This window comes from Myzus persicae, unplaced genomic scaffold (assembly GCF_001856785.1).
Source record: "Myzus persicae strain clone G006 unplaced genomic scaffold, MPER_G0061.0, whole genome shotgun sequence".
Lineage (NCBI taxonomy): Eukaryota > Metazoa > Arthropoda > Insecta > Hemiptera > Aphididae > Myzus > Myzus persicae.
In genome coordinates, this window is record NW_019102034.1 from 280,606 (window position 1) to 306,828 (window position 26,223).

Here is a 26,223-nt window from a genome sequence, read left to right on the forward strand (position 1 = left end):
ATAACCACCCATATGCGGTCTCGTTATTGTTACAATATAATATTATATATGAAATATAATAATATAATGTTATATCCATATGAAGAAAATTTCCATGAAAGGCCTTAAAATAATGTAAATGCATGATAAATAATGTTTTGAATGCAAACAGAGTTTATGTGAAGTTTAAAAAAAACTTTACTCTTTCGAAAACTATATTATGCACATTTTCCGGAAATTAATTCGGTGAACCGTTATCTTCTACATACCAGGTGATCAAATTTTCAAGTGTCTTATCTCATTATTTCAAAAAGTTTTAACTTTTTTTGAAAATAATAATGTTTTATAATTCGCTGTCATTTTAAAACAACGTGTCTGAAAAAAAAATAATGTTTACTATTTTTTATCGTTATCATTTTGAAGCTTTTTATTTTTACCAATAACACCATACGTTTCTTTGCTCGACCGATTATTCATTTGATATAAGTAATTAGAAGGAGATAAGCTAAAACGATATTTTTTTGTACACAAAATTGCATATTGCTTGTTGTAAACTGTAATTAAATTCAATTCACACCGAGTAGTTCGTAATAATAATACATAACAAAGATTAAAATATTGAAACTGTCGAATAATGGAAAACTTCAGGCTTTTTTCAATGGCACGCGGGAAGAACACTATTTATATTATTATATTTATTGGTTTTACCTACTGCAGCTGTATAACAAAAATATTGAACGATCGTAAACATAATACGTAATCAGTTTTACAGGCATAATAATAATATTAACTCCTCTATCACTATATCATTATTATTATTATTATTAATTATTATTATAAAACCGTCGGGTACATAAAACATTTCTGCTGACCAAACGTGCGGGGCGCGTAAATAATATTATCGCCCACGTGCACTATACACTTGACAGAAAAGGACAATTATTATTATTGGAATAATAATTATTAGTAACCACACCATCCATATTATTATGTTTGTTTTACCGCCAAACAGAGTTACTGTCGTGGTCCGTGAGTAAAACAATAATAATAATGATAATGATAGTATTATAATGGATGCGTTCGCGTATTTGCACACAATATCATTCGATGGCGGCGTGTACACGGAACCAATATGTTTCGTGAAATAGTTGGAATGATCAATTTTGATGCGCATTGTAAATACAGTGAGAAAAGTCATATTATTACTATACACCTATATTATATTGCAGTAAAACGACCACGTGTGTTTGTCTGTGTTATTATTGCGATAGCTTTGCAGCACTTGTACAATATAGTAAATTTCTGCGGACAGTCATTATCGTCTCCGAGTAATGTAAGTATTGACACGTTAAACGTTTCGATTTCAACCCGCGTACATGGCTTGGTCGATATACTTGTTGTTTGTTTGTAGTTGTTTGCCGTCTGATCACATTTTGTCGATAAAACCACTCTGAATAATGAGTATATACCTGAGTGTGATATATAGTCACTTACCGCGGTAGGTAAGACCGCATGATCGGATAACTTCAATTTCGATACAGCTATAACGTATGTATTATAGGTATTTAATATAGTGTCTAATGTATATTCGCTGCAAAACAAATCGAAATCATATTATAAATCACCTAAATCGATTACAAAAATAAACAATAATTTCGTTTGCGTCCAGATGTAGCAGCGTAAGCTACATCATAACGATATGTTAATATTGTTTTTTTTTTAATTAAAACTACATTTCATTGTTAAAAAAATATATAATTGTAATAATATTTTGATAGTACGCAACATTGAACATAGACACAATGAAAAAAAACTTGTAAAAGTTAAAATGAATAACAGTATAATATAACATTATAGGTTATATATTATATAATATATATACTTATTAGTTATCATTTTTGTTGAAATAGTATTATACTATAATAATAATAATAATATATAATATATAATAATAATATAATATAATACATAATATATATATAGTTTAAGATGGGACATGATTCGTCATAGGTAGAATCTATTTTTGACACAAAAAAGCCTACAACTACATTTTTCGGCACATGGTCAAATGTTTTAAAAAAATTGTAAACTATTACAGAAAAAAATTTAAAAATTTAAAATCTATCTATTACAAATAATTTCATTATGAAAAAAAATGGACTGATAATTCAATACATTTTGTTTAAATATTCGATATTTTGTAGGTACATTTATTATATTTTCAATGTTTTGCCACATTGAAGATTTTATTAGTGTATGTCTTATTCAAGCTTAAGCTTACATTTAAAGGAGGTTTTTTAATGATATTATATTTGGTGTCATATTATACATTTTAATGGCATAGAAGGTATTTCATAACCTGTTTATAGTATGTTATACATGAGGGGTTTTATTTTTATTTCTTATGATTCTACAATGAGGAAATCATCAGGAAATATTATCAAATTATAGCTAATTTTTTTCTGTATCCATTGACATAATACCTCAAAATCGTAAATTCAGCACATAGTGGTTTTTGTGTCAATGAAGTTAGTTTGATGTTCTGTGTTATATTTCGTGTCTCTACTTGTATTATATAATAATTAATGTAGTCTATGTAGATCTACTTAATATACGTATCAAAACAAAAACAAGAATAACAGACGGAACATCAGAATGTACATCAAAACAAAAACAGGAATAACAGACTGAATGTCCGAACGTCTGAATAAAGCGATTCGCCCCTCTTCAATCACATAATATAGCTCTATAGTCACATCAGTGATGAATTGCGGAATAGTAGTGTATTAATATTATTATGATGCCAAATTATAAAACAATGATAAATACAATAAAGATGTTCAGACCTAAAACTACTGCTATTATATATAGTTACATTAAATTTGATACAGAGGATGTATTATTAGTTTTCGTGAATTGAATATATTCAAAAACACTAAGTACGTTCAAACATTTAATAAATTTAAGTACCTACTGCAAATATTATTGTATACAAAGTACAAACAATTTTTTTTTTCTGAGAACAGTAACATGATTTTTTACTTACAAATATAAATTTTATAATTTTTAATTACATTTTATAGGCCTAAAGGAAATAGTATCTAGTTGGTGGATTTTGAAATAAAATAATATGTAGATATTATTTAATATAGTTGAATGTTGTACAATTACTATGAGTGAAACATAAGGTAATTAAAAAAGATTAATTAACTTCTTCTAACTTAGTTCAATTAATCTGTTTTTTTTTTGTCGTACCTACAATAATAAACGTACTTATTATATATTTGACAATACAATTTACAACTAAATTACAACACTCAATGAATCAACAGTATTGCCATTGATAAAAAGAAAGTTTCGTTTAACCCGTGCCATCAACACTATGCAGCTTGATCCAGTGATCGAACTCCAATAAAAACATTGTGGACATTAATTATTAGGATTCCGTTTGTCCTTCCTTTTTTCCCCTTCTGCCGTAGTACGACTTCCGCTAGCTGCTTTATAGTTTGTAGGCTAATCGAGCCATTGGCCATAGATGAATACCTGTGCGGAGTGCATAGAAAAATGGCGACCGTGGTTACCGCGGTTCACCAATCGGTCACGGAAATCGTGGAACCGTATATGTCATTCAAACATCCACCGTAAATAACTTGACTGTAAAAATCGTATACGTCTACAAAACAGTGTTGATGTATATCATCGACTTGCAGTGGTTCTCAAACACTGGGCACAGCTTAGTCCTCCAGTATAGTTTAGGGCTCGTAGAATGATGTAGGGACTAGGGGCCACGAGAATCAACCCGGATTAAACCGAATCGACATTATTACATTATAATGGGTTACACGTATACCAGGATATAGTCACGTCATATTGAAACATTTACACTATATATTATACTATCTGAGAATAATAACATTTATAATTTATTATACTGAATACTACATTATAATATTTCATTTAATTACTTACTTTAAATTAGTTCCTAATAGTCGAGAAAACGAGTCTAGTTGGTAAAAAATTAATATTCCTTGATTTTTGGGTTCCATAGATTTTTTTTAGAAACTTAATGGCTTTACGAATGAAAAAGTTTGAGAACCACTCGCTGGTAAGTATGGGACATTTCAATACGCAATAATGATATTATGGTTGGTCGTCGTTATATTGATTCTCGTTTACAAATCACAATAACGGTCTAGCGAACCTAGGCATGACCTATATAAGTTATAAGTTAAATAATATCAGTCGTTTAACGTATTACTTGGAAAATTACTACGAAATGTAACTAAATAATTAAAACACGCATTACTTATGTTTGTTGTGCGTCATACACTCACGCCAATAATATTATAGTCGACGAGAAGTCTGATAAATTCTGTGGAAAACCGTTTCTTCGAAATTACTTACATAATTATTGTCGTGTTTATTTATTTATTTAAATATACGGCGTACCCACGCAGTACTCACTTTGGCAACGATCATTGCTATAACCTATACCTAGCCTATAATGCTATCCATAGGGGTATTTAAACAGAAACAATAAAAGAAACGAACAAAAAGTGTTTTTTTGGGAATACCAATCACTCGGAAAATCTTTATTAGGGACTCTGGAAAACGGGCTCTGGTTCATTAATTTTTCAATCAGAAAAACAAATATTGAAATTCGCTAAGGATTTTGTCACAAAATAGAGTAATCCGGTGGCTATTACATTGTTGTCACATGTGAACGAAAATAATTGTAAGTATAAGGACAAAATGCATTTACTATAGCTATTGCTATACAAAATGTACTTGTATATCATAATATATTATGTACTCGCTCTAAAAGTTTTAAATACACATAATTGTGAAAAAAAAAACTAAAATAATAATAATATTTCTACCTGTATGCTTTTGAGTTTCATTAATTTATGGATTCTTAGCGAAAGACTAAATAACCACCTATTTAACACAACAATTTCGCTTATTTCAACAATTTACTTTTTATACAGATTGTGAAAAAATATATAATATGCATATTCATGTTTATATAAGATATTTGGTATTTGAAATAAACATAATCATCGCAGTACAGTGTGATACATTCAATAACATTATATCTATAATTATACCTAAATGTTTTAACTGTTTAATTGATAACCATCTGCGCATTAGCTAATACCATGACAACATAATAATTAATAATATGAACAATTCTAGAACATGTAAAATAAAAATGTAAAAAAACAGATCTGATAGTGGTCGCATAACGGATACAATGATATAATATTATGCAATGTAAATGGTATATTTGTATAATAATCAGTGATTAGTACGTGTAACTCATTATTTCTATTTTGGGTGTAAATATTATATGCATTGTAAATGATTTAAAAGTTATATAACTTGCGATTCTCCGTAGTCCTTTCACAAAGAGAAAAGCTCAATTTATGAAATGAGCGTATAAACTATAAATAGATTATAGATACACCAATAGATTTAAATTCGTGTGATAATTTGTTGGTAGTCACTAGAATTTGCTCGCCTTGATATTTACATACATTGAGTAATCTAAATCACAAATCAAATAATATTATCTTATACCTACTAGTACTTGGTAAGCATGAATAGCAAATATTATCTTCATGTACAAATGTATGTATATTATGTATGAATTAACTAAACCGATTATCAAAACAAAAAAAAATGTTAAAAAATATAGTTTTTAAGCAAAATATAATAATAATATAAAATAAGTTTAATACAAAAATACGCATAGGTAGCAAATATTGAATAAAAACAAGATACTGATTTTTATTAAGGTTACATACTATTATATAAGTATACATAGGTAATATCAAGTTAAAAACTTTTAATGCGAGTATCTAGAGTCTAGACTCTTGAGGGTTGAAACGAGGTTAAATATTTGATCAGGAATCTTAAATGTCTGGCACGGCGTTCCGCGTATATTCTTTGGTCAAAATATATCGACGAAAAACATAATTTAAACGTTCATCAGCTCGGTATCATAATAATAATAATAATAATAATAATATAATAATGTAATGGATTCTGGTGTATCGTTTAGTAGTATTATAATATACCTATGTGCAGTGGGTCATATTTTTTTTTTATTCGACAAACATTACACACACAAGATATATGATAATATTGCACCAAATGGCAAGCTGGTTGTGTTTTGTATTCAGAGAGCCGAGAGAGAGAGAGAGAGAGAGACGAGAACACACTATTAGTTTTCTGACGATCAAGAATGTAAAATGTCTGGCACGACATCACGCGGATAGTGATTCTTTGGTCAAAACATATCGACGAAAAACATAATTTAAATGTCCACCAGTTCGGTACCGATAACGATAACGTAATGGATCCGGGGCACGTCTATAAATAACATTAAAATAACATACCCACGCGCAGTGTGTCATATTTATTTTTTTATTCGGCAAACATTACACACGCACAAAATAATATAATAATATTACAATATTGTAGCCGATAGTAAGCCGTTGTGATTTGTATTCAGAGAGCTGAAAGAGAGGGAGTGACGAGACGAGACGAGACGAGAACGCGCTATTAGTTTTCTAACGATCACGCGTATGCCCATTACATACAGGCTACGTACTGCACGTGCACCATCAAATTATTATTAGCATTTTCCCTTTTATCACGGTAACTCGAATATCATTGTCTTGCACACGGATAAATCCGTACGTGTTCTCGATAATAATGTACAGTATTTCAATATTTTTACTGAATTTTACCGCACGGATTCAGTCAAATAAATTGGGTAGATGCATAATATTATAATAGGTATATTATTATAGGTATACAATGTTTGTATTATTATCATATACTAGGTACCACTATACTGTTAGAATTTAATTATAGGATTTTACAGTTTTTTTCCGACACATATATAAATATCTACAACTTTTAAAATTTAATATTCTTGCATACGATTTACAGTTAAATAATTTTGTATATTTTTTTTTTTTTTGTGAACTTCAACGCGTTTCGTAGTTTGTTATGAATTGTTTTATGATGCAAATCGTTTTAAACACCCATCGGACTCTCATAATAATCATTAATCTGTTTGACAGTATCAGATAATCTTATATAACATTCAGACGATGTAGAATAAAATGAAATAAAAGTGTATGGTATTTTTTAAAATCATTTTAATAAACTTCAATAACACATAGTTACTGAAATAAGATATTATAATTTGTATGCTAATTAGGCTATTTTTAGTACAGCTGTCATAAGAATTAAAACGATCGTATGATCAATACGTCATAACAAAATCGTCGAAACTGTGAAAGTAAGTAAGCGTTAAATTTTGGGGCAAAGAAAAAAAAGATAAGTTTTGATCTCAACTATTAAACACACTAAACATTATGATTTGCTAATATCTGCCAACTAGTTATAGACATTTAAAACCAAGTTTTGTTGAATGTACGGAAACATCTTAAGTTTTAAAAACAAAAAGCAACTTTTGTATGAAGTATTTATTTTTGTAATCACTTCAAAAATCCTAATGTCCCGTGGGTACCGATCGCTAAGGTCGGCAACAGAATAGTTATTCGTAGTCCTTACATACTTACTGTATGGACCATGTAATAACTAATAATATATTTATTTCTAATCATCTAATGTTCATTATAATGCACTGTTTAAAGCGAGTGTAAGGTCAGCTCAACGGTCGGGAGAAAATTATTTCGTCTTGGCGGCGTCGCCGCGGTAGCTGCAAAATACTGCCGAACACAATTTACCGCCACCGACGAACATTAAATTCAATTAATAAACCATCACCAACAATTATTTTGGTTACATAATTATTAACTTAACTGTCTTAACGTATTACTTTAAATTCGGACAAGCGTGTTTTAAATTTGTATGACTACAAAAAAATGTTTACTTCTAACATTTATTCCAACTTTGTTTATTATTTTCACCAACTATTTTAACTAAATTAAAGAATTGAGAAATTTCAGAAACCTAGACTCATAAGTATGTATAAAAAGTAATTTGCCATCTAACCAGTTAGAAAAACGAGTTGTCCAATCAAAAAAAGCTTTGTCGGTTGATAATTGATATCATATACCTACCTGCTTTGACTGTTCATATTTCATATTGTATATTAAATTTACTTAAATTTATCTTTATTTTTTTAATTTTAATCACTACAAGAGTACGTAATTTATATCCAAAATATATGAAATATTTTAATAGTTGCTCCGTTTCTACGAATCTATATTATTATATTGAGTATTTTACTTGTTTTTAGTTTTGAAATTATTAACAAATGTAACTATATAGTAGTTACGTTCTTCTTATTATTATTCTTATAATTAAATAATATCTAATTATAATAATTATGTTATCTTATTATTTTATAGTAAAATTAGACATAATATCATAATATTCTACCAACATCGAATTCATTGCACATCCAAGCTGAAGTTATTTTTTATTTTAAAACCATGTAATTCGGACCCTAATGCCAAGTTACGAAATGTATAAATATTTTGATTTAGGTACAGCTTGTTTATATTTTTATCGTCATGTTTATTACGGAATTCCCTAAGGCGTCAAAAAAATATAACAGTGTGTGTGTGTGTATGTGTGTGTGTGTGTGTGTTTTAGTTAACCGTAGTCAACATTAAACTACACACGGAGATCCGCTTTAGAGTATCCTGCTTTTATACAATTCTGCAGATACATTATATTTATTGGTTCTGGTGTAGTTATACGCAACAGTGAATCTAATTTTAATTGCTCACTACAAAATGTTTGGATTTTTTTAATGCGTTCCCGTCTCCTTTTCGACACGACGACGATGAGTCAAAAGGCAACATTTTCGATTATTCCGTTTCGCCTTTTTCTTCCCATACCGTTTTTTGTTAACGCAATATCATTATTTACATACGTCCTGATAGTTTCACTATATACGCGAATATGCAGATATTCCATCTACCGTTGTTCGTGTATAATTCCGAAAGAAAAAAAAAATGTTTGAACAAAAATGTTTTACATGCACAAAAGAACTTTTGACTTTTGCGCACAAACGCGCCGTTCTCGATCACGACTTTTGCGGCTGCCGACTCACCAGCTGCGACTGTGTTATTATAACACGTGATTCAAACGTCGCGATACTTTCGCCCTTCGCGCGTGGCCGAGCCTATTGTCAAATAAATCGAAAACAGATGTTGGATAAAATAAAAATGTACTTACATTTTGAAAATAGTAGGAGTGTTAGAATAATGTAGAGTAACACTGTTGAGAAAATTCGAATTCACGAAGTTTTTTTTTTTTATTGATCTCAAAAATAACATCGGCAATAAAGGCCATTAGTGAGCCAGCGAGTTATGAACTGTGACGGTTAGCTAAAAAGATAATCTTTATAATATTGGGTTGCATTTTTTTTTATATATAAGACTGAACAATTTTGTTTGTTTCGTAAAATTAATTATATCTAGGTTTTTTCTCTTGATTAGCTCCGAGAGTGATGTCTATATAGATTGCGGGATATCTTGTACTCGATCCGTTCTTGGTTGTACATTAAACAGCCTCCTACTAAGTGTTTGATGGCTAACACGGTTCAACAGGTTTGACAAATGGGAGGGGGGGCTCCTCCCTGGCTATCAGGCAACCGTGAGTGATTCTGGTGTGACCAATATACGAAGTCTGTTAAGAACAGTATTCATTTCGAGGTCGAGCTTTGTGTCATATCGGTGTGTTTATTTATATTATACATGAGTATTGTCTATTATAATTTTAAAGGGTTCTATCAATGGATACCTTCTCCAGTCTCCCTTCTTATTATGGCCAAGTAATGTTTTTAAATTCATTGTTCTTGTATGTATCGAGTTTGCTTATTTTACACAAGCTACAGATTGTAAATATTTTATTTTAAATAATAATACAAAAACAATTTTAAACATGTATTATGCAATTATTACTCAAAGCAGTTATAGGGAATGATTCGGATTTGTGTCTGGTGATGTTTCAGACAAGCATAATGATCAGTTTTTCGATTTTATATTTTTATACAACCCCGATTTTTAAAATAGTAATGTATGTATTATTACAAACTCGAACTATTTTTTTATTTTTTAAAAATAATTTAGACTTGAGATTTTCAAAGGATACATACAGACATGCTGTTAACAAAGTATACGTAATTATAACAATATAAATTTTTAAGTAAAATATTTTTGCTAGTTAATAAAAAAACACATTTTTCAGGATGACCCGATAAATTCCAGCCATCATTGTTGTACAGAGCAACAACTAATAATTGTTATTAACGTTAAAATCCTTTAATTTGCTTGCAGGGAAACATAATTGATTGATTTATTTCGAGATTAGGGTCATGGTTAAGTAATAAAGGCCATCGGAATCGATCAGGTCGACAGTTTTGAACTAAATCTGCTTTTACGTTAAAATATTATAGGTATATATTATGCAGCTTCCAAGTTCAAAAGTAGAGTGTAGTGGGCCGGTGAATTGGTTCCTATAATTATTATTTGGAACTATCGTATCGCGAAAATCAGTACGATTAGCGAGTGGAACAATTAGAGTAGTCGAAGGCACTATTCGAATAATTAACGACGAAAATAAAATCGAATTGTAGATCTGTTTTTGCCGATGACTATTAATATAAGTCAACGGCAGAGGTCACGAAACAAATTTACCGCATTCGTACCAAATACTAGATTTCCACGGTCAACTATTAACGCCACCACCACAGCCGTCTTTTCAAAGTCACGTTCACTGAAAATTGGAAAGTACTTTGAGGTATAAAATCGATGCACAACCATCGCCGGTGTCACCGTTGTCGTTTACTTCGAATAAAAATAGTTTACACGAACATCGGGTCAAATGTTGTACTTTCTTTTTCTTTTTTTTCCCGAGAATCTGTCCTTTTATTTGAGAGGTTACAACTTATAACTTATAAGTGACAACAGTGACTATTATAAAAATATTTTTTGTTATACAGTTATTATAATAATTGGTGAACAAGAAAAATATCGCTTGAAAAATAGTTTTTCCTATTAAATGTATTTGCAATAGTTTTTTAATATTACATTATAGATTTTACATAGGTAGTCAAATCAACGTCATTTTTTCTATTTGAGTGGGTAGTCAAAACCCTAAGAACTATATGTAAATTTAAAAAATCTTATTTATATCCTCAAAAATAAAATCGTATTCCAGACACAATAATGTACTCCATATCTGTCGGTCAATAGTTATTATTGTATTCCAACAAAGAGAAATTTCTCTGAAATCACCGAAATATAATGTATTATACATTTTATTTCTAACACTTATAACGTGTACTTATAGTCGATTTTATTTTCAAGTTTTTTTTTTTTTATAAACCTTTAATATAGGTAGGTAATATATTTATTATGGTCAATATAGGCTATCGGACAGTGTAAAGTTTAAGAGGGTTTCTTGAACAATTCATTAAAATACTATTTTTCTCGTAATAAATTAGGTATTGTAACTTAGTTTAGAAAAAAAAATTAAAACAAACAGCAGTTTGATTAAATTAGCAACTTAAAAGAGACACAACTTTTCCGTTAATTTAGTACGTATTGACGGCAACTATATAAAGTATTTGAGTAAAAGTATTCAAATACTTTTTAAATACCTACTCAAATATGTATTTTAAATACTTATTCTTTTTAATTTATATATTTTCTATTTTCAATTTAATAACGTAAAAAAATGTGAATACCTATACAACAATATTTTTTTTATGTGACTCATTTTATACCCAACCTACAATATTCGAATACCTTAATAAAAAAAAAAAAAATGAATAATTCTTAATCACTAAAAATTATACAGTTTAAACATTTTCAGTAATACCTATAAATGAAAAACAAGTGAAAATGCTAAATAAAATCAGCTTAGTTGATTTTTGACGTATCTATAATAATTACTTCTAAATACTTTTCAAAATAAGCATCTATATCTGTATATGTATTTAAATACTTGAATACTTTTAAAAAGTACCAACGATATAACCGTTGACAAGAATTGCTTACCGACGTATTTTTATAAAGTAATTGTATAGACTATAGATTGTATACTATAGAACTATAATAACTCAACAAAAAAAGAGTGCGAAATTACTCTTTACTTTTTCTGTTTGTATTACAACATTTCAAGTAGGTACTGCATGTGTCCTCGTACGAGTTATACCCATAACATTTTTGATATTACCTCGTAAACTATGGTCACTTCGATATTATTTAATTTTACAAATTAATACCTATGGGTAAATTGGCATGTCACAATTTGAAAAATTTGAGTTTTTAGTTTTCATAAATTGAATGAATGGTTAATCATTTTTTAGTTTTTTACCTTTAAAATGGTGTCATTATATTTTTAATTCAAAATATTGTTCTATTCTTTGTTTAAAATTTGAAAAATAATTTCATTAAATTAAAATGGACAAACAACGTTTAAAAAGTTAAAAATTGAACTAGAAAAAAAAATTGTTAACAGTTTTTATATTTTGTCTAAAACTAAGCATTATATGTACCTAATAAAGCTGTAGTTAACGCGCTAACCGAGGTTTGTTAAGTAATTATAAATATTCCAAAAATATATAATTTGAGTACTTATATTTCCGATCAAAAATTTGCAGTTGCTTAATATCTGCCAATGTACACATCGAGCAGCAGTCCACTTTGCCTATAAAATAAAGAAATATTAAATTCAGTTGGATTTTCGTACTAATTATATGCGCCATATAGGTAAACGTAATATTCCATAAATACTGTATAATATGTGAATAACTATATATAAGTATATTTGAGTGACGAACGACAAGCGTATTTTAAGACAATGTAATGCATAATAAATGTGTATAATTTAGAATTTTGGACTGCCGCATATTTAATTATATATTTATATATAAATACTCAATAGTTAATACTGAATATTGATTATATTACAATATATATATATTTTTACCATTCTTTTAATAATAATCAATAATATTTTTAAAGAACAAAACGTTGGTATTGAATACATTTTTAAGTCATCTATCAATTGCAAAATTTTAAAATAATGTAGCTATGAAAAATATGAAGAAATTTATCAAAAAAGGCATTTAATTAATATTAGCTTGCCAATACTTGTAAAATCAAAAAACAAATCAATATATTAAAATTATTTAGATAAATAAAAAACATGATTCTAAATTAATTTATGATATTATGTACCTACCGATAAAATATATTTTAATACAATATTTTTTTTTAAAATTTAAAATCACAATTTGACGATTACGCTGTTTATCTAGGTTGTTTATGTTTACTTTTTGAAAAATTAAGCTATAGTTTTACTATATTTTTTGATTAAATGTATAAATCAAGAATTTTATCTCGGTGTCAAGTAATTTTCTTAAAAAGTTGTTTAGAATTTAAAATCAAAAAGTTCTAAATTTATATTAAAATTAAGAGACTATATCGTATTTTTTTTCATTCAGAAAATATGAGTTGGAAAAACGCCAAAAGTTCTTTTATGTGTTCACAGCGTACTGTGTATTGTATTTTCACCTTATTGTTCAAACAGTACGGAGGTACTTTATTATATTACATTTTTTTCTACTTTAAATAACAAAAATATATATTTTGTGTATAATTTCTTTATAACTTTATAAGCCAATGCAAATAATATGTTTCTTAATCTTCTTCTTTTTTTTTTTTTAAACAATATTAGTAAAAGTTGTTGGATACACCTACCTATGGTTTAAATTTATTTTAATAATACCGAATAATAATTTAATCGAGCACTACATGTATTTTAGTGGAAATCGAAAGCATTTAACGTGTTGACTGCTGAGACAACAATATTATAATATTTACACTATTCACCGAAAATAGTCCGTTGTCACTTGTGTAGTTGTGTTATACAATTTATTGAAAACAAGATAAATTGTGAATGCGGTAAGTACTTACTTCCAGAGAATATTTATTGAACAAAATGAAAACGCCATTCAAACTGCAAAGGTGCATTAAAATATTACATTTGAACTTTAAAAAAATAACTCGAACACGTGGTTCATAAATATCGTATCGTCGCTTCGTATTGACTGATTCCGCAGTAAATGTAGCGACTTACTAATAAAAGAATAATTATTTTATAAAGAAAAAAATTTAAATTGAAACTCGAATAAATAAAGTGAACGGCGTTTCGCACATAAATTGTAAGCACATTGCATAATACACTATCTTACAATATTTTTAATGCAACAGTTCGATTGTAAGTGAGCATCTTGTAATGTACCGAACGCGTCTTCAATATATATGGGTGTATAGACAGTATAATATATACTTAATAATTTATTTGTAGTTTCTAAAACGGTTTTGTTTAATAATAATTGATGGGAAAAAAATTAAGAAATAAAAGCTATTGGTACTTAAATCTGACTTAATGGGAAGTATAAGTATAAGTGTATATTGCCATATATGTATATGTATAATATATAAATATATATTATAAATTCCAGAAAAAAAGGTTAAGTATACTATAGTATGCACATATAACGCTGATTCAGGGGCGCCATTTCAGTTTTAAAATAGGGCTGCCAAATTTTTTTACCCGGCCACATTTTTCTACCATCAGGCCACAGCGATAACAATGAAAATTGAAATATTACATATTCAATAAGCTGTTATGTAATCTATAAGCCTAATTCTAACATTTAATAATAGCACCTTAATTAAAAATGATTAGTACCATAAATTAAAGACACACTTCGGCATTGGCGCCAACATGAAATTGAGGCAGGCCAATTATTATGGTACGGGAAAAAATAGGGCCGCCAATACCCTGCGACACCCAAAATGGCGCCACTGCGCTGATTGCCGGTATATGCGTTCTACTGGACCGAAAGAAAACGGAAATAATTCCAAAGTATTTTTCAATGCTATCAAATAAGAGTTAAATTGATTAAAGTTCTCTATATTGATTGCAATATCGTAATTGAAAATTGATAACATCTTAAAGTGTGATTTTAAATTAATACTTCGGTGATTTGGCTTTTGTCATCCGGCACACTAATGCGCCAAGTCCGTGTGTGACAATTATAACTGTCAACATTCCAATTTATGCCTTTAAATATTTACTTTTATTTCTACACACCTCATTTGAACAGTCCACTAATATAATGGTTAACTATTGTAGTGGTTACCTATACGGCTATACCGTGGATTTATGAAACTAAAATAACAGATTTTTCTTTCAATATTGGCGGACTCGAAATCGTCAGTGTATGTGTTCGATTTAGTGTTAACACAGTATAATAAATTAAAAATATCATTAATTCCATATAAATATCTTCAAAACTTACTGTATCGTTTTTCGTAATTTCTCAAAAACTTTTTTAATGACTTATAAGTTTGATTTTTGATCATGAAAAAAAAAAAGCAGTTCGTTCAAAATACGTCAAGATATGTTTCATAGGAAACCGAATCTCGTCACAACTACTGGAAAATATAAATACGAAAGGGATCGAAACCATAATTAAATGAAGATTGTAATTATATTGAAATTAAACGATAGCCGCACCACAGTAGAAAGTTAAAAACACAATGGTTTTATAATGTGAGAGTAAATTACGAAAATACTTCGTTTCCATAATTTCTTTTCTCTTACCCTTTATCGGGCACACACTGATTAAAGTTTCGCTTTAACTTTGCCGGAATGCGTCCTTGTAAACGTCATACTTTTTTTTCAGGCGTTGTACCCGGCCACTCCATCGACCACGGTGCCTTCGATTCCGGCAAGGCGAAACCCTGGACCGCCAGTGATAAGTCCTCGCCCAGCCCAATACAAGTTGCCACCGCCGCCGCGAGCGACCAATGGCTGTGCGGGCGATCCACCGGCCGACCGGCAGACCATCAGAGGGTTCATCGATGACCATCCCAAAGACGTGGTCGTGGTCCAACAACAGCCTCTGCAACCGCAGCAACCGCAACAACCACAACAACCGCAGCAACCGCAGCAGCCACCGCAACTGCGCGCAAGAAGATTCAAAGTACCGCCACCCATCAAATGCATTTCAGAGCCACTGGACGGTGGCAGTCGCGAGAGTTACGAGATGATGACGCCCGCCATGACTATGTCACCCAATCGACAGGTGAGGCGATAAGAGAGCAAACGGTATTTCGATTGACATTATGTAGTAATAGTTATTGTCTGTGCCGTTGGATCGACTACGTGTAAATAGTACATACCACCATATCCTTTGGGCATTATTTGGGCATTAGACTCGTGTATTGTGCTTGTGCATATTGTCCAGAATGTCGGCTGTTCTTGGGAAATCCATATCTCGTACCATCACATTTCAATAAACAACTGTTCGATAAAAAAAATAAACCTTTAACGGATTGTTAGTCATAGATAGGTTAAGTTTATTGCTATAAGTTTATAATATATTATATTGTTTACAATCGGATGATCATAACGATATTATTATTTTTTTTGATTCAGCGGCAAAATATGTTTATCCAGGCCCTAAAATAAGTAATCCTAACGCGATAATCTCGAGTAGTGGTTTAAAATCGGGGAAAAAAGATATCTAAATTTGTTTTACGTACCTACCTATTATTTCTTTAATGCTAAATTCCTCATTTATTTTCTCATACTCACATTAAACAAAGCATATTACATCCAAAATCGCAGATGTTTAGGTACCGTAGCTACGACATAGTAGTTCAAAGAAAAGATTTTAAACTATATGAATAACCTGCAAAAATACTATTGGGGTAAAAAATAAATTTTAAATCTTCCTTTATTCCAATTTTTATTTTAATCAATTATCTCTTTTTTTGCTGCAGGAAATATAATTTAATACATACGTAACATAATACCATAAAATGCTTTTGAAAATCATGAAATAACTACTAGAGATACTTTAGAAGTAATATGAGTTCATTTATATAACTATTAAATATATCTTTGGAGAAATGGCAATGAAAATATTTTTAAACATTTGTAGAATTAAACTTGGTTATCTTCAAAAAACATAGCAGGCCAAAAACTTCCTAAGTTAATTAAAATTTGCAAGGATAAGCTGATAATCTTAAGCAATTTATACTTAGTGGTTAGAATAGTTTTCAGTAAAATCCTAATGTTTTAATTTAAAATTATCATTTTTATTTCTTTTACTTATAACATTATTTTTGACAAATTAACTTATATCTAAAATCAAATTGTTTAATGATTTAGTTTTCAGATACGATACTCTAGAAATACTTAGACCGTAGCTACTAAAATAATGTTTATCTATATATTATTGAGCGGTGTGTTAGTTACAAATATAAACAGAATAAAGTGTAGTCGTTCTAGCTTATGGACGAAATGATTTTGTCATTTTTATATTATACGACGAGATATTATATGTTCATACTGTATGGGTATACGCATTATACAGATATTATGTAATATACGTAATAAAAACGATATTACCCATGATAATAATATGACCATATTACATAGGAGATAGTTCCGTATCCGAGCAATCAACAGCATCGATTTATACAAATCACATTATGACAGGAGGAAAGATATATTTTATATAGGTATTAATAGATTACGAAATAGACTACTATTGTAGAGTTAAAACAAATATACTTTTAAAATAGTCCAAATCAATTTAAAACTTTTTAAGATCAAAATATATATACCTATTGTACTGGTGGGAAGTTGCTTGGAGCTCAGTAAGTTTATGCACAAACGATGTGTTTCTGGCACTGTTAGGATAATTAACTGTATACAGCCATACTATACAGATCCATACAGATGGAGTCGATGTGACCTCTGTCTGTGTGTAACATGTAAAAAAGTGATTAGGTGTAGTATAGATTCCTAAAATTTGTATAAGATTCGAGGCTGACTGTTCTTACGGTACGATGACATGTTGTTTGACTACCTGACAAAGATTATGGTTTTTTTTTTTTGAGGGGGGGGGTCCGATTTATGATATTTCCAAATTATTTTGCATGCATATTCCAAAGCAGCTCACTATGTTCATCTATAACTTAATGATTGTAGACGTAACACCATATTATCAAACATTACCTATGCTGTAATACAATAATCTTAATAGTGATGTATATTAATATTCATATTGGGTATGACTCATAAACTACACGTTAACAATGTCCCATTAACACAAAACAATTTAGGAATCATTTCGGCTTTAAGACCATTAGTATTGCTTAATCGTATTAGATAGTTTTCATACATAGGGGAGCGAAATTAAAGTTCGAAATTTTGCAAACTTTTGTGTACTTGATTGATTTTTAAGCAAATATTTTTCAATATGAAATAAACTATATAATGTTTATTATTTATACAACTTATGAGTGCTAGCATGTTGTTAGAAGGATAAGATATAATCATAGATTTTTAAAGGTAAGGTAAGGACTAAGGCCTAAGTACTCTCATCAAAACTTTTGGGATGACCGCGAGTCCCCTCGAACGCATTGCGGTTAGGTGACAGGCATCCGATTTCCACTGATTCCATAATCTGACAACACATCGGCAATAATTATCACGTCAATTCAATAATATTTTATTTCAATAACGTTCACAGGACAGCGGTCATTGGAGCGACTCGTACAGCGTCAACTCTTCGCCTGGCTACTCGACCAAGAGCATGGAAACGCCGCTGCTATCGTCGCACGCCAAAATGATACCGTCCCGGTCAAACAAGAAACGTTTCATACTCGATCGGTACGTCGTGTGCGATCAGTGGAATGGTCGGGCCAGATTTTCACCGGCAAACAGCGGCCCGATCAGCTCGAGCAGCACGGCCGAGCTCACCAAGAGCCATTCGACGCCAGCCAGCCTGCAGGCAGTCGTCGAGTTCAACGAAAACTCACCCAGCTCTCTACAACACCGGGTAACAATTATTATTTGTAGAACATTAATGTCGTCACTGAGATCGCTCCGAATTGTGTGTTGTTTTTTTTTTTATTAAATTATCGTATATATCTCCGTCTATGTCGTGCGAATTTATGTGTGTTAGTAAACAAACATGAACAATCTGCAGCAGAATTTTATAGCGAATTTACTTACCTTAAGTTTCGGAGAGAGAAAAGCTGTAGGACGATTAATTGGAGATTTTGAAAGTAATATGTAACAAAATTAAGTATTGTTTTTTTGTTGTTCGTAAAAATATTCATAAATTCATAATTGTTCTTATCCTTGTAGTTTGGAAAAACAATTTAAAATACCCCTGACTCAGCCGGCTCATTAAAATGAGTATTATTGGGGGCGATGTGATGAACGGATTAATTATACTTATTTACAGTGAATATTAAATACTTAGAAAAATAATCGTGTATGATTATATTATAATAATAACGTATAATATGTATTTATCAAACCATTAATAGTATTATCAGCATGCATTTAGGTATAAAATATTTTATAAACTATCAATAATTAATCAATGTTTGGTTTCAATAATGCACAACAATATATTAATGTATCCTTTGAACCAAAGTTTTCTATGAAATTAAATTAAAACTATTATTATTCATTGTTTTATTGATTATAAAATAAAAATCATAGACCAGGTTTAATCGTTTTTGTTAAAAAAAATATGTTTAGACGATATGTAATTAGCACAGTCCTTTGAAAAAATTATTACTATGAAGTTCAAAAAGTTGTCTGTTTAAACTTCGACTCCAAATCAGTGCTCCGTGTCTGATATCTAATCTGAACAAACTGTTCCTCTGGTTTAATTAAACTCTGATGCACTATTGTGATCAGAAAGAGTATTTATAGAAAAGTGATACCATAAATTATACAATAAAATATTGAAATGGTTACTTACCGATAAGCGATAATTTTATGAGAATGATATTATGTTAACCATAAATTTAAATTATTTTTAATCATGCCACAAATTAGTATGATTAATGTATGACAGCCAAACAACAATTAAGGCATAAGAAAAGTGTACAATCAAATATTTTAAAGTTTTTTATAAAACAAATCGTTTATAATCTTACCATCACAATATCCTAAGATTTTTTTTACTAAATAATTACATACTTATAGTTTTGACCATTTTACATTTGCCATAATTTTTAGTTTTTAAATCGTCTTTAGGATAGAAATTAATTGAATAAGTTGATACGGAGTAAAAATTTGATGTTATATTCACATTTGTATTAGTTTTTATATAAAACTTCAATGGTAAACTGTAATTTGTCAAAGGTATATATGCATGAAATACATACAATTGACGTTTCAACTTTCGGGTCTCTTTGCATTTCAGGCAACCTATAAATATTTTTTATTTGAAAACCATACATATTTTTGTGCCCAATCTTATTATTAATGGATTTATAATAAATTGATGTACATTGTATAAACCCTGTCAGAAATAAACTTGTGACGCCACTGGTTATGGGAAATTGCATCCTCCTTCCGCATAAAATCTGAACGTTAGCGTAACGAGGGTCCAACGTCATCCAGTAAGCTGCTCTGCCTTCGATTCTGAGTGGGCCTAGTTTGTTAAAGCATTTTTATAAAAATATCAATATCGAATGTACCTAGCTATAAAATATAAAAAAAAAGGTTCTTATTATGATTTTGTTGTACCTGTTCCGGTTTCAAATATTTATGATCGAATACTCTGAGAAAAACAAACAATTCACCATTCACGAATGTTATAATAATATACTAATTTAAATTAAATAAAAATTATATTATTCTGATGAAACATAACTATTTATCAATAATATAGATAAAAAAAAAATTGGACGTTTACAGTGTATTGATAAGTCATTATTATAAAAGATAATACGTACCTATTTTAAAACATAATATAATATAATTTGGAAATTATTACATTATTACCACGATAATTATAAATTTATAACTAACAGGACGGTTTGTGATTTTAGGGTACCACGGTCGCAAAGGACCGACAGGTCAGTGTTCCGAGATAATTAATATTAATGTATATTAAATTATTGAGCATACGTCATGTTTAAACGAAGTCTAGTGACAAAATAATTATTTTCGCTTACATAGTTAATATTATGATCATAAATCGTTCAATACTAGGGAAAAGTCAACCGTCGAGTTTTAGAGGATAGATAAATATTACAAAATATTTTATACACATGACGTGGAAAGCTCTGATAAAGTATATTTTTACTCCAGTATACATTTTGCAGGTTAATGTTTTTAATTATTATGTATACCATAATTTCAAAATATAAATACATTTTTTTTTCAAATTATAGTAAGCAACAAACATTTTTGTATGATTTTTTTTTTCTCGAATTTATAATGCCCAGTGATCGTGGCGATACTTTTTATGCCGGAATTCAACCCCTATATGGTGGCACACACTGGCATTTGGTCTTTAAAATTCGAAAATGATTATTTATCATTTATTTTTAGTTGCCTTTGGTTCGTGGTCACACAAAAAAAACAACACACATAGCTATTATTATTATTAAATTTAGTTGCCAACGAGGACAAAAAAGTCTCCTTTTAAAAATATCATTCTGTTCGTTTATTATTCTTTTTTTTCCCGGATGTAATAATACAGTTAGATAGTATTATAATAAACGTGAAGATTGGTTTAGAATGTGTGTCATGCATTAAATAAACACAGCACAGACGGTGACATATTATAATATAATATGTGTATTGTATATTATACAGAAGATTTTGTTATTATTCCGAAAAAGTTTGCTCGGGCTCGATGCAAACAATATCGCCATTTTACAAGAAATTTTATAACAGTAATAAAAGGTTTTAAACCAATTTGTTTTAAATCATTGTTTGATTAGTTTTAATGGATATTTAAAAAGAGTTCAAACTGCAGTGTACGTGTGTTACGTATAAGCTTATACACAACTGTGTGGTACTGTGGTGAATTTGAAAAAAAAAATCGTCGTTTATATTATATTGATATCGAACAATTTGAGATATAATATATTTTCATGCATAGTTAAGTAAAAAATGAAAATACAACATGCATTATATCATAATTCTCAACTTTTTTGGGTTAACTGATGTTTGATTAAATTGATTCGAAAAGCAAATTATTAACTTAACATAATCTTTATTTACCAATGTAAAAATTTATTTAATTCATTGACATTATTGTATGTTCTGTTACTAACTATTATTAAAATCGATCTAGTTCAGATTATACTTAGTTTGGAATGCTCAAATATTGGTACCAGATAATAATGATAGGAGATTTTTAATATATTATGGTACATTTTGTATGAATAATAACGTTAGGGAATCTATTTAAATAATCTAACTAAAATAAAAAGTGTTATTAAAAACACTTAATAGAAATTAAAAATAGAAACTTTAATTTTGTAATTATTATTACCAAAATGCATTTATATGATCATCTGAAATATCAAAACACCACAAACAATAATTATAATTAATAATAGTTTAACACTTTTCAACTATACCATTTTTAAACATAATTGATAACACCCTAAAAATTAAATTAAAATAAAGTTATAATAAATATCGAAAAAACTCTGTGAAACACGTATTGCACATTGTTTTTGAATTGGTGACACTCAAAACAATATTCATGGCATATTCTGTATTTTCTAATGCTAGCTCCACACTCTCGCCGAGGCGAAGCGAGGCAGCGCGAGCACGAGAGTGTAGTCGGTTCACTCGTGTCGTCTTGTCTCGCCTCGCCTCGCCTCGTACGCGCTCCGTTCGGTGTCGGTATTTTGGTCACGAGTCAAAGGACACGCGGCACGAGGCGAGCTCGCGAGAGTGTGGAGGAAGCATAACAGATAACGTTATGAGATCAATTTACTCGAAACATGTTTTACCAAAACATGTCGGAATAAACCATAACCTTGGGCCTAGAGAACTGATTTGAAACTTGGACATTGAATATGGACATGAACGAAATGTTAACAATTCATATTATTGTAATATGTTACATACTAGCTGATCCTGTGCACTTAGTTGCACGTTAAAAATGACAACTCTAATGAGACTCGTTTGTAATAATGAGAGAATTGTATTACCTGGTATATTGATGCTTACTCTCTATATATAACATGTCTTATTTTTATTTATTTATTTTTATTTTGATTGTGGACATGAGTAGCTGTAAATTACGCACCATTTAAAATGTTTTATGTATATAACCGGTACATGTATATTTTGTACATGCGTAAGAATTTTAAATTACGTCTTATGCTTTTTTCGAAAAACCAATATTTTCCTTCTTATATCAGTATTATTGTTGAAATGTTGTGTAATGCTGATGATTTTGGTAGGATAGAAACCCTAGCATTGTGTACAATTTTTAAAACGAAATTTTAAACTGCACGATGACTGCACTTTTAAGACACCAGTTGTACGTACATATATTATTATAGACATTTTACTATTAACGCCTGTTTATGGACATTTTTCAATGTCAATTACTCTTTGTTAGAGAAATGTTCAGAGTTTCAGATGGGACGGAAAATACATAAAAATTAATTTCTTATTCTATTCGACTTCTAAATTATTTGACAGATAGTGTTTCTGTCGCGTCAATGTCTTAAACACAATCTAATATCGTAACCTAATAATATTTGACATTTGGAACGGTGTCACACAGCTAAGTCCATTGCTGAATATTATAGTATAATATTATGTCCAGGAGCATACTGATGGATAAATACATTACGATTTGGTAATAATTGAGCTTCCCCTTTCCCGATCTACTTCCCGAAAAAACCGATGAGTGTACACAATGAAAGGTTAGATAATGCAAGAACCTAATGATAATATTCAAGTATAGCACAATTGTATAGATAAAGTTGGTCAATTAATTATTATCAATTAGACTCAATGATCCATTTGATGACAGCCGTAGACAATGTACATTTCAGTGACGCGCTGACTGCTGGCTACATTATTATGGTTATTGTGCTCAACAAGTGGTCGTACGACGCACTCGCGTCAAGTATTATCGCTATTATTATTTTCTGAAGATCCAAAATTACTAATTAGTAATGAGCTTTATGCAGAAATCATCAGAAATTATATTATCCGGCTGATTCTATGTATGAGCTTTTCGATGGATCGATTAGGTGGGTCAGGTGCATAGGTACCTAAGGCAAAGTTTTATGGTACAAATACCTATCACCGCCGGGGCGGAGTAGCGTTCTATAATACTCTGATTGTTATTATTATTCTCTACCGACTTCATAGTTAATAGTACTTAACATATTATCATAATATTATGTTACTTATGATTTATTTATGTATGACGTTGACCACGTCGTGTTGTACAAACTGTATTACAGCAAAGCCCACATATGGTTTTCAGACGATCTGTAGAAAATTCCATACTTATATTGATCATTGGTCCTCATAATAATTATAATGTTGTTCTGTTACACCAAACTTTAGAAGTATTTCGGCGATTCGTGGCCATAAATACTATACTACTATAAAGTGTAACAGATTATGGCTAGGGTATATCCAAAAGGGGATGAGGGGATCAGATCCCCCAATACGGGGGACCCATATGGCCTTTTTTTAAAGACATTTTACGAAATTTTATTTTTTATTTTTTAGAAATAACACATACTACTTTTGTTAATATTCATAAAAAAAATGTACTTATTCTATTTTAATACATGGATAGTGGTAATATTCTACAAATTTGATATACGTACAGCACTTACAACTATAATCTATACCGTAGGTAAAGTAGCATTATGCACAAAACACTTGAGGATCTCATCATCACGTCTTGTGGAGAGGACGTTGTTATATACTGTTTTCAGCGGTTCATTGTCAACTCGAAACAAACAAAACAGCCGGCATTCAAAAGTGGTTTTAGAATGATAAATCTAATAAGAAACATGTATATAGGTAGAAATGAGTAGAGGACATTTTTAGGAGACAACTTCATTGATATTTTTTAAATATTAATTGTAAACAATTTAGAATTATTTTTAGAATGTACCTGAATTTATTATTTAGAATATTACAAAACTCCAACCATGGGTTATCTCCGGAATATATAAATTGCATAATACCTAAGTGTTTTCAATACTAAAACTAAAACTATTTTTTAATTACTTTTCTTTTGTTTGGCATAAACATGTTTACGTCGTTATTTTTCATTTTTCATTGCATAAAAGAGCTAAATCCACACCATGATTTAGTAAACCGCAATAGTTGCACTCGTAACAGCAAATATCATAAATTATTATTATAATATATAGCTGATTAGATATATAGGTGTAACTAGATCTTTGTGGTTGAATCTCACCTAAAATTAATATATATATTGATACAATTTTTGTTCATGGCATGATAATTATAGGTACCTTCTTTAAAATGCCTGTTTATTTTTGACATAGGTTATGTTTGTTTCTTTCCCACTAATGGTTAGGACCCCACCCTCCCCCCTTTCATACAAAATGTATGTATACTATAGTCTAAAATACACTAATGCGAAAAAATTATAGTATTCAATATTGTTTATGAATTATTGTACTCATAGTTATCAGCTAATTATTAATTTATAGTGCTATACCAAATGCATCGCAAGAAATGTATAATTATTTTCCAAAACGTTTTTCGCGATATCAATTATACATAAAAAAAAATAAACCAAGCTCGTATAGTTATGTTAAAATTCAAACCAGATTTGTTCATTTTTCATTTTGAGAAGCCAAATCCATCGACCAAAATATTATAAGTTATAACTAATCAAATACGATTAAAATATTGTGCATCGTAACAATAATGTTAAAGTGCTAAATATACAACAGCACTAATGATAATTCGAAAAGTGTTGTTTTAAAACGTATTCCAACTCTGAATACACTCGCTCGTGGTAAACGTTTTAATTACTTACGTTTCTCCATCGCAGTTTGCACGAAACGTCTAACGCCACATCATTGTGTGTACGTTGACACACACACTATACAATAGAGTTTAAATTATTTTATTGCTCTGTGATTGTATGTCTAAACATTTATAGTACAAATTACAATAATAATATTGTTATATATATTTTATGAGCTTTATGCTGCGGGTGAGTCGGATTTATGATATTATTGTACGTTTGAGTCACGCGGTTCGATATAATTTAATATTATTGTGGCTTGGCGTGGCGCGTTCACTGCTACCAGTCGCGAAAGGCGACTGGAAGTATATGTAACGGCCACAGCTACTAGCTAT

General features: G+C 29.8%; 1 protein-coding gene across 1 annotated transcript in view; it reads left to right on the top strand.

The window, feature by feature from the left end:
* The window catches only part of LOC111031058, a 92,684-nt gene that overhangs the window by 29,537 nt on the left and 36,924 nt on the right, over window positions 1–26,223 (top strand). Inside the window, exons 4-5 of the mRNA XM_022310844.1 lie at window positions 15,740–16,141; window positions 18,602–18,910. Coding sequence (XP_022166536.1) covers window positions 15,740–16,141; window positions 18,602–18,910 — 711 coding nt within the window. The remainder of the gene's footprint in view (window positions 1–15,739; window positions 16,142–18,601; window positions 18,911–26,223) is intronic.